The 11,196-nt window shown below is 52.3% G+C and overlaps 1 protein-coding gene across 1 annotated transcript in view; it reads left to right on the top strand.

Annotated features, from left to right (window-relative positions):
* FGF18 (fibroblast growth factor 18) overlaps window positions 1-8,909 on the top strand; it is a 34,743-nt gene extending 25,834 nt beyond the window's left edge. The window contains exons 4-5 of the mRNA XM_052659360.1: window positions 1,741-1,847; window positions 8,643-8,909. Of these exons, the coding sequence (XP_052515320.1) occupies window positions 1,741-1,847; window positions 8,643-8,909 (374 nt within the window). The remainder of the gene's footprint in view (window positions 1-1,740; window positions 1,848-8,642) is intronic.
* Window positions 8,910-11,196: the final 2,287 nt, after the last annotated feature.

Consider the following 11,196-nt stretch of genomic DNA (forward strand, 5'->3'; position numbering starts at 1 on the left):
TTACAGGGAGTTTGGATTTAGGGAAGCAGGGAGCATGAAGGGCTTATAACCCCCTATCTCAGTGTTCACTAATATTCTCAACTCAGTGTTTACTAGGGATGGGGGAAGGTAGAGAGAAGAATGTGCCCCCACCTTTGTTCCTAGAATTACTAAATTCTTGTTAGATCTTTAAATTTTATGTAAATTCTTCTTTTTTTCCTTGGAAAGGTGGGTATCGCATTTTAATTAGTAGTGGTGTCAAAGGAGGGCTAGATTAATTATTGGAAATCCTGAGTTCCAGATGGTTTTAATTTTCACAGCAGGGCACCAGGGTATATATTTTAAAATTTTTTTATTAAAATCATACCTCTTGTATTTTAGGGGCACTGAGGTACACTGTTTGTGGCTCCAAGGATGCTGTATTTAGAACTATGATTTTGTTATGGAGAAGCAAGTCCCTTGTCACTGAAATTAAAATTTTGTGGGTGAGGGAGGGGCAGGTGTTGGGAAGCAAAGGGTCAGGGGAGGGAGGGTGAGAATGGGGGGTCAGAGGCAAAGAAGGGGGATGGAGGTGGTGGGGAAATCCAGGCACTGGGATTCAAATTCAGAGAGGGCATGTGACCTGCCAAAGTCACACAGCATCCTACTGGGGAGAAAATGTGAAGTGGCCAAGGGACGGGGCAGGGATGGGGCGGGGGCGGGGTGGGGGGGTGTCTTACAGTATGCCTAATCAAGAGAGAGTCACCCTCCGGCCACTAGATGTTCCTGTTCAGTCAGGCCTTGGGGGATCAGCTCTGGCTACCCCATCCAGGATCATCTGGACACCCCATGTTTTTGTGGAGTATGGGGGTTTAACATGAGGTCTCCCATTCCTGACCAGAGGGTACTGGGTTCTGATTGGGACTTCTGGGCTCCTGAGAGTTAGTTATCCTTTAGCCTTGGTGGCCTTTTTATTTTTCTGTCCACACTGTGTGGCATGTGACATGTGGGATCTTAGTTTCCCAACCAGGAATTAAACCCATGGCCCCCTGCATTGGAAGCATGGAGTGTTAACCACTGAACCGCTAGGGAAGTCCCCAAGTCTTGATGGCCTTGATTGAGGAAAGTGAAATTTTATATTGATAGCCTCCTTTCCCCGGGGCCTTGAATTACCGTTTCCAGACATTTCCCCATTTCAAGCGGCTGGGGCACTCCCTCTCTCATATCCCCATCAGGAAGGGGACACCCAGATGTTTGCCTTGGAGGAAGGGGCTTCTGACCGAAATTTTGGAGGAAGTAACTTAGCATTCCACAAGGCAAGACGCATGTGCATTTATTGTGTGTGTGTGTGTGCACATTGTGCATGCCTGTGTGAGCTCATAGGCATCTGAAAGTCTGACCCCTCTGTCCAGAGACTGCTGCTTCTTCTGGGCTCTTTGTGTGGTTGTGTGTCCTGCTTTGGGGAAGGGAATTGAGGGGCAGGGGAAGGTGGGTGAGGAGGGCAGGAGAAGTCACTCTGGTCTGTAGTCACCAGAAGTGATCTGGGTCCCCAGTGGAGTCCAGAGAGTCCGGGAGTTGGGAACAGGTGTCAGAGAGCTTTTCTCCCTGCCTGAGGGGCACATGCTCTGGAGAGACTGTCGGAAGCACCCCCCCATACTTGATTCTGGGGGCAGTGGGAGGTCCAAGGGCAAGGTCAGGGTCAGGGATCATGTTGCTGAGTCTTCAGGCCAGCCACTGCCCCTGGTAAAAAAATGTGTCTTGTTCTCCTTCTGCCTTTCGAAGCCCAGCTCCTAGTGGAGACAGATACCTTCGGTAGTCAAGTCCGGATCAAGGGCAAGGAGACGGAGTTCTACCTGTGTATGAACCGGAAAGGCAAGCTTGTGGGGAAGGTAAGTGGTGGTCTGGGACTTGGGTGGGTCCCTCAGCAGCCCAGGGGGGCTGGAGCAGTGCCTCCTGGGCCCCATCAGCCCTAAATGGGAAAGAGGTCCTGTGAATGTGTGTGTGTGTGTGTGTGTGTGTGTGAGAGAGAGACTCCCATTGTGAGATCTCTTCATCACCCCCACTTCTCTGTCCCCTCACCTGCAGCCTGCCATACTGTGGCTGTGACTTTGGGGAGTACGTGGGGCCCCAATCTCTCCTAGTGGACGTGGAACTCTGGCTTGCTTGGCAGTGGGAGAACCTCCAGGGGGTCTGAGGCTCCCAGTCTGAAAGTACCTGACGTCTGGCAGCAGGGAACCAGTGGGCCAGGGCCTGGGGCTGCAGCGTAGTTTTAACAATCACAGGGGGTTTATGACTCCCCACAGCCACACCTCTGGAACCCAGCAGCCTCTTCGGCCTTGTGATTCTAGCATTTCAGGAAGGTTTTATTACTTTGCAACAGGCATGTAACAAATTAGGGCAGGGGTAGGATATGGGTGGGGTGGACCCACGTGCCAGGGATTCTGAGCCTCCACTGATGCTGCATTTTGATGCTGCTGCCCCTTTTGGCCTGGGTGTCCTTGTTTGTGAAGTTCACACACTTGCTTCCTTTGGATGCTCCTGTGGGAGGTGTTACAGGCAGTAGCTCTATAGTGGATTCATGCTCCATGTTCCCTTCTCTCTGCAGGGACCCTACTCACCCCCTGTCCAACTTGTATAATGAGGGGGTGGCTTCTGCTGGCCAGTTGGAGTGGAGGGTAGAGGGTAGACCCAGATTCCAAAGAGGACGGCTTCTCCTTGAGGCAAGGCCCTCTGTGACGACCTGCATTTATTACAGCTTGTTAGGGTGGGGGGAAGGAAGCATGACTTCAGTTTCTGTTTAAGCTATGGCTTTGACTCCCCGAATGCCCCAGTTCTTATCCCTCTTCCCCCCTCCTCTCCATATCTTGGGGAGAGGATGACAGGCCAGAGACCTGAGCCAGGAGAGTGTCTCTGATTATTTGTTAATAACAAGGGTACCAATAGCCTCTGTTAATTGAGCACCTACTTTCTGCCAGGCACTAAACAAAAAATGCTTCAAAATAATCCCATAAGGTGGGTCGGGGAAGAACAGACTTCCACCATTCCCATTTCATAGATGAAAAACCTGAGGCTTGGCCGTGCTCGGGCGCTCTTCCCAGGTCACGGGCTAGAGCTTGGCGGGCTTCAAAGCCCAGTTTAGAAGGCAAGGATTCCAGCTGGAGCTTCTCAAAGAGCAACAGAATAGTACTCCGTAGCGCACCCCGGGATGCCTAGGAGTGGTTTTAATTAGTGATTCACTTTCCGCGGACTCACTCACCGCGTCCGTCCGCGGCCGGCCGGCCAGCGAGGGGTCCGGGGCAGGGGCGGCGGGCGGGCCGGGCGCCGGGTGCCCTGGCCTGGCTGTGCGTTCCCTGCGGCGGCGCGGCCAGCCCCGCGTCGGGCGCTTTGTTCTCCTGCCCGCCTGGGCCGCCTCCCAGGCCCAGCCTGCTTGCAGTTGTGGGCTCGCCTTTCTCCCCTCACCCCCCTTTTTTTTCCTGTTTAAAGGAGGGGCCGCACCGCAGCCCGCCGTGCCCAGTGCCCGCGTGCCCCTCCCTCCCCGTCTGCGTGGTTCCCGGCATCTTGACCCCAGGAGGGCCGTCCTGGGGTCAAAAGAACAGCCCCGTCCCCTCGGGCCGCTCCCCGCCGCCCGCCCGCCGGCTGGCCGCTGAGTCACCGCTTCCACAGGAGCCGGCTCCGATTTCCTGCCCCCTCGCCCTCTCTCCCGTCATTAATACTGGGGACGGTTCAGCTGGCGGCGAGGCCTCCCCGCGCTCCGCTCCCCTCCACCTTGCAGCAGGGTCCCCGCCCCACCCCCGTTTCCCCTCCAGGCTCCCGGGCTGGCCACCCCTCCACCTGTCCCGACTCGGCCGGGCAGGTCCCCCTCTTGGCCCCTGCCCAGCCCAGCGCCCACTCTCTGGGTCCTGCAGTTGGGAGCTCCGGGTCCTTAGGGGGCAGTTCTGTCACAGGTCGGCAGCCGATCAGACCCCGGCCTGGGGTTACTCCTGATGGCTGGTCTGTGTCTGGTTCTGCCCTGGTACCTTCTCCAGAAGAGTGTTCCTCCGCTACCTCAGGCTCCACCTCCAGGCCTTTCCCCTCTGCCCACTCTGAGCTTTCTAAAGCTCGCCCCTCCTCTCCACCCGCAGCTCAGCCAGAACCAGTCCTCAGGCCCTCACCGTCTACCCGAGAACGGCTGCCCTCCTTGGGGAGCGCCTGCCCGCCCTCGTGTTCCTGTGTCCCAGACACTCGGCGCTGCCAGCCTCCACTCCTTGGACGCGGCCTTCAGGCTGTGTGCACAGGGCTCCCTCTGCCAGGACAGCCTTTCCCTCCACCATCCACCCTGGGTCTTAGCTCCCCCTTTCATGATCTCTGACTTCCCTGACCGCCCAGTCAGCACACCCACCCTGGAGCCCAGGCTACTGGCACAGCCCTCTCTCTGCAGTCTGCTCACCTGGGTTGGCACTGGCTGTTTTCCTTCTTGCATTCCCCACAGGCTAGTGGCTCTGAGGGCCAATTCTGGATCCATCCATCATGCTTCTTATACCTGCTCAAAGGATACCAAAGAAACAGAAATGTGGTGCTTACCTTTTGAGAATTGACTCAACCTACAGCCAGAGTTAGCCACGTCAGACCTGGGAATCTTCAGTGCTCTGACCTCACTGAGCCTCAATGTCCTCACCTGTAAAATGGGAAGATAATCCTGACACTGAATAGGCACTTTCTTGTTAAACATGAGCTACATTCCCCTTGAAAGTCAGGTTCTTCACCTGTGGGAACTCCTGACCTCAGTTCAGGCTCTGGCTCCTTTGGCTCAACAGGATAGCTTGCTTGGATGGCCTTGACCCTGGGTATCAATCTACATATCTGGCCACAGCCGGACACATCACTGAACCCCCAAGAGAGCCTCTGCCGATGCTCCAGACCCTTGGCCTTGCTTCTCTCTCGCATCATACTGATCACATGCCAGAGCTCTTCTCCCAAGCCCCTGAGAGAGAAGCAGCCCCCTTCTCCTTGCCACCTCTCTGGACCCCACCTCCACCTGACCCAGGAGATAGTACTTCCTTTCATTCCGTAAAAGAGTTGTTAAATGTCAAGCACTGTGTGCTAAGCAGTTGTTTCCCATCTCTGGAGATTCAACCCAGGTGGATTTTTCTCATCTGTCTCCTCCTGTGTGATCAGTGGATCATTGGCAACATAGGGCCCTAGACCCATTCAGAGCAGGGGGTCCCTTGTCCAGTGTGTGTTTGTGAAGTCTGCTTTGGTTGAATGTGACTGAAACCTAATTCAAAATGCCTTTAAGCAAAAGTCTTTTTTTTTTGTCTAGGTAACTAAAAACATCCAGGGGGTAGTTCTGATTTCAAGGAAGACTGGATCTAGGGGCCAAGTGATGTCATCAGGATTCAGTCTTCAGATCAAACAGAAGGAATAGGACTCCAGTTTGGAAAGAAGGAGGTTGGAGGTGGTAGATTTCCAGAGATGATCAAATTCTACTAAATCAAGGTTCTGGGACGGGCTGTCGTTACTCCCTAAATATTGGTCATCTGCCTTGCCTGAACCAATTGAGTCAGCATTTTGGGGGGTGAGGCCCATGCACATGTGTTTTTTAAAAATCTCTGCAGGCCATAAGCAGGGTCATAGAGGTGGTGAGGAGAAAGGCAAGGGTCAGGCCCCAGGGCGGCCTACCGTGAGCTTCTTATCCACTGAGTCTGAGTTCAGGTGGGAGCTCGTGACCGTTATAGGCTCTATGGCTCCTCCCAAGGGCTCCTGACCTCTGGGGTGTCAGAACCTCAGCCTGAAGCCCAGATCCTCAACCCAGGCAAGAGCGTATGTGCTAGGCACTGTGCTGGCCCTTGAACCTCCAAGTCACTGCTTCATGAGTATGGTAGCTCTGTGGTCCTGGGGGACCCGAGGTGTTTCGATGGGCAGCACCCACTCCTCCATACCCTTGCTCCCCACGGGCCTGTCTGGGATTAGACAGCAGAGAAGTGAGCTGCAGTGGCAAGTGCAGGTTCAAATCCTGGCTTTGCCACTTAACAGCTCCGTGACCTTGGGAAAGCCATTTTTGTGTCTTTAAATTGTTTTCTTCCACCAGGTAGAGTCTCCCTTGGCAAGTTAAGAGAAGTAAATGAGACAGTGGATGTGGAAATATCTGGGCTCTAGTTGGCAATCAGTAAATGCTGAATGAATGAGTAAATGGATGAGTAGGGACACCATGGTGGGCAGGCTGAGGGCTTGGGCCCTCACTGTTCTCAGCACATCCCCCAGGAGGGGCCTCTCACAACTCACAACTGTCTCTGGGACATTAGTAAGGGATCCAGGAGGCAGAGTCCATTTTCTTTTGGAGGAAGACCAATTAATGTGTCACCCTCACCATCTGTGTCCCAGCAGAACTCTCATCCATTTAACCACAAATTCTCCGGGTGCCCCTGTCTTGGGCTAAGACCTATGCCGAAGCCATGAGAGCAAGCGAGAAGCAGTCCTGACCTCCTGAGGCTCCTGGGCTGATGAGGAGCAGGCAGATACAGAACTACTCTGTTGGGCAGGCAGGAGAAGGAGTGGGTGTGGAGGGGATTCAGAAGATGGAGTATGTGAGTTGAATAAAGCATACTGCTAAATGGGAGAAAGGAATGGCAACCCACTCCAGTATTCTTGCCTGGAAAATCCCATGAACAGAGCAGCCTGGCGGGCTATAGTCCATGGGGTCGCAAAGAGTTGGACACAACTGAGCAACGAACACACACACTGCTCAAATGGAGTCTTGAAGGAAGAGGAGGAAATACTCAGGGAGCTAGATGGCAGTCAGGGAAGGCTTCCTGGAGGAGGTGGTTACTGAACTGACTCCTGAAGGTTGAAGGCCGTTTTCCAGGCAGATATTCTAAGATGGGGAACCAGCCATGGTATAGCCTTTATTCAGTTTTCTCTGACTGTTCCATCAAAACCAGTCAAGGGACCTGGACTCAGGTTGGATGGGCAGCTTCCAGAATTATCCATGGGGAGCCCAGAGCCCACTCCTTTTTATCTCCCTTGCACATATGCCCCAGCTTCCCTCACATTAGGCCCTCTCTGCTCACTCAACCCAAAATGCCTCTGGGTCCTGTGTGCTTCTCCCAGGCCCACCCCCTGTATACTCTGCAGGCTCCTCGAAAGATCTCTCCTCCAGAGAATGTTTTCTTACCCTGCCTGTCCCTTTCTGCAAAGTTCAGCACTTTGTCTGCAGGGCCCAAGCTTGCCCTCCGCTCAAAGGTGAACGTTCCTGGAAGCTCCAGCCCGTTTTCCACTTCAAACAAAAGGCTGGAACTTGCACCTCAGTCTCCACACACAGCCAGACCGCTGGGCTTCCAACTTGGCTGGGCACCCGTCTGTAACGAGGAGTGGGCCCGGCCTAAATTTGGAGATGTTAGTTGGAAACTCGAGTGCTGCTAATTCAGGCCTTCCAACTTTGTGTGTTTCCCACTCTTCCACACCGAGCAATTCGGCTTTTTCAAGGAGGAGATTCAAAGCCCGCTTTCCACCACCTTTCGTTCAGATCCAAGGAGGGAGGTCAGACCTTCGGAACCACCTGCTCTTCCGAAATAATGTGAAAACTTCCTACTGTGTGCCTGGCTCACTTATAAGCATCATTCCTCATAACATCTCTGTGACGCAGGAGTCATTTTCCGTGTTTGGTCCAGGCAAGGAATCCAAAGTTTAAAGAATGAAATTAACTAGCCTGAGGTCACATAAGGAAGTGTGAGTTGATTCAATGTCTGACTATGAATCTAGTGCTCCTTGCCTGGCATAGTCTCCCAGGGAGTTCACCTGGGACCCTAAAATCTTAGAACCATGGGTATAGGCTTTGAAGTTTGGTCATGCCAAAGCCCTTATTTTTAGAGGCTTCCACCCCCCCTCTTCACAACAAACATTAAGATGTACCACATTAAATGTAATTTATGTTTAACTCTGTAACAGTGGAGTTGAATGGCAGTTGAGTAGGCAGTTAACTTGGTCCCCAGTTTAGTGCACATGAGTTGGGACTTCTTTCTGTTGCATGTGATAGAACACAGTCTCAGCTGTTTTAAAGGAAATGAGATATTATTGGCCCACTTAACAGTGAGGTAACTTGAGCTTCAGATATAGCTGGGTAGGTCCAGAAACTGAAAGATGTGAGGAGGACTTGGTTTCTTTCATTCTCTTCCTCTTGGCTTTCTTCCTCCAAGCTGACCTTGTTGTCAGGCAGCGTTTCCTCTCATGGGGGTACAGAGGCTGCCTTTGCTTCAGCTTTACCTATTTCCAAGTTTAAACTGGCCTATGTTTGGGGGGATTATTTATAACAGGATCTTGAGGACTGCTGATTGGATAACTCAGGCCACGTGCTGTGCTCTGCACCAATCACAGGAAATAATATTTTGATTGGTCATATCTGAATCTTTTGTTCTAGTAGAGCTGAGGTGGAAGCCCCTGGCTCCATCATGGGAGTGGAAAAGAAAGGGGTCCCTGAATGGTAATGGGAGGCTGGTACCTAACTGGTGAGCAGGGAAGGATGCAGGGGCCGCCAGGTCAAGTCCACTCTAGGGATCCAGGGAGTGAAACTGCTGAGGCCGAAGCTTGGGGTCAGGCCCTTTCCACTTTGCCATCTCAAGCCTTGGCCCTTGCCCCTGACGTCTCTACACAGCTCTGCCCCTCGCACCTGTCCTTCCTCTCTCACCTCCTCCTTCTCTCTCTTCCTGCAGCCTGATGGCACCAGCAAAGAGTGTGTGTTCATTGAGAAGGTCCTGGAGAACAACTACACAGCCCTGATGTCAGCGAAGTACTCCGGCTGGTACGTGGGCTTCACCAAGAAGGGGCGGCCGCGGAAGGGCCCCAAGACCCGCGAGAACCAGCAGGATGTGCACTTCATGAAGCGCTACCCCAAGGGACAGGCCGAACTGCAGAAGCCCTTCAAGTACACCACCGTGACCAAGCGGTCCCGGCGGATCCGCCCCACGCACCCCGGCTAGGCGGGCCCCGCCGTGCCCCCCCAGGCCGCCCCAGCCCACACTCACACTCACGGAGAACTGCAATCAGAGGAATATTTTTACATGAAAAATAAGGAAGAATTTCTATTTTTGTACATTGTGTTTAAGAGAAGACAAAAACTGAACCAAAATTCTTGGGGGAGGGGAGCGATAAGGATTTTATTACTGACTTGAAACCCGCTATGACAAAAGGCTCACGCCAAGGGACTTTGTCAATGCACAGGTGCTGTGTCTCTCTAGGAACAGACAACTCGAAACTCGTCCCCAGAGGAGGACTTGAATGAGGAAAACGACACTCTGAGAAACCAAAGTCCTTTTTCCCAAAGGTTCTTAAAGGAAAAAAAAAAAAAAAAAGAAAAAAAAAGCAAAAACACAAAAAGAGAAAAACAAAGAGAAAGTAGTGTTTCCCCCCACCCAGCCAACTCCCCCTCTTTCCCAATCCCCTGTCCCTGCCCCAGAGTCCAACAAAAATCGCTGTCTGGTTTGCAGTCATTTATTTATTGTCCGCTGCAAGCTGCCCTGAGACACCGCGCAGGGAAGGCGTGCCCCTCAGAATTCTCGGCGCCTCGACTTTCGACGACAGACGGCCTCGTCCAATCACGGTGACCCTGCATTACTCACAGTTCTGGAGGATGCTGCTATCGACCTTCCGTGACTCACGTGACCTAGTACACCAATGAATAAGGGAATATTTTAAAACCAGCTATATTATATATATTATATATATATAAGCTATTTATTTCACCTCTCTGTATATTGCAGTTTCATGAACCAAGTATTACTGCCTCAACAATTAAAAACAATTGACAAATTATTTAAAAAAATCAAGAGGCGAGTGGTGGCCGGGGGCAGGGCTCAGGTGCCACTCTATGTTTGTTCTTCTTGGTCTGAAGTCGTTGGGCTGAGAGCTGGGGCCTTGCTCATTCATTTAATTTATCATTCATTCATTCCATTTATCATTCATTCATTCCACACGGGCCATGCTCCAGGCACTGGTCTAAGCACAGAGGATGCAGCCTTAAACAAAGCAGATGGTAACCCTTGCTTCCAGAAGGATTAAATTCTAGTGAGTCATGATTCAGTGGTTGACTCAGTCATACATTCATATACACATGCTCTCACACACATTTATGTCCCAGGGGTATTCAAGGCCCTGTTGTTGTTAAGTCACTAAGTCATGTTGGACTCTCTGCGACCCCATGGACTGCAGCATGCCAGACTTCTCTGTCCTTCCCTGTCTCCCAGAGTTTGTGCAAACTCATGACCATTGAATTGGTGATGCCGTTCAACCATCTCATCCTTTGTCACCCGCCCCCGCCTCCTGCCCTCAGTCTTCCCCAGCATCAGGGTCTTTTTTCAAGGCCCTGGGGATTTATCAAAAAACATAAACAAAAAAATCACAGCCTGCTGGGAACTTCACTTACAGTAATTCTCTTGATAGCAATGATTCATTGCTTCATGTGTTGATTAATTAATTGAATCACTGATTCAACATACATTTATTAAACCCTTACTGTCAGTCACTCTTAGGTACTGAGAATTCATCAAAACAGATCCAAAAAACAAAAAAAAATCATGAATTTGCAGTAAGGCTTATTGATTGAGTCATTTGGGGAGTTGACCCCTGGGTTTTGCCAGGCCCAGACTGAAAAAGGCACGGGTGGTCCCCACTCTCTTTCTGGTGGTGGAGGGGGTCAGATGGCCCAGGACGGGAGGGGACCTGGTGTTTCTTCCACAGACCCTCACGGGCTGGAGCATGAGCAGTGTGTCTGGCCTCATGAACCTCCAGGGACTTTGGCCTCAAGGTCTTTTTTCCCCAGGGCCTGCCCTAGGATGTGGGGGGAGGCTGCCTTAGTCCTGGCGTGGAAAGTGGATTTGGCTTCAAGTTGACTGAGGGTCTCTTCTAGGGTCCTGCTGCTGTCACCTGCCTCTGTTGAAAATGCCCCTTGCCAAGAACAGCCAGAAGAGGTCCCCAGTGAGGCCCTACGGAGAGGGCAGGGGCAGGGGCAGGGGCAGGGGCAGGGGGTGAGGTGGGTGGGGGCAGCAGCGTCTTCTCTGAGGCCTCCCGGACAGAGGGAGCCTGCTTCTTTCAGCTCCCTCAGTGACCCCCTCAGAACTCAGGCCAAACACCGCTCTTGGTTCTGTCTGTCTTCACCCCTGGGCCCTCGCCTCCCTGCCCTTTGCAGTGCATCTTCCTGAGGGCTTTGTGAAGCCCTTTCAGGGGCCTTATCTCATTGTGACTTCAGGATGATTTGTGAGGAAGGGACTG

The sequence above is a fragment of the Budorcas taxicolor genome, chromosome 20, assembly GCF_023091745.1.
Source record: "Budorcas taxicolor isolate Tak-1 chromosome 20, Takin1.1, whole genome shotgun sequence".
In the NCBI taxonomy this organism is placed as follows: domain Eukaryota; kingdom Metazoa; phylum Chordata; class Mammalia; order Artiodactyla; family Bovidae; genus Budorcas; species Budorcas taxicolor.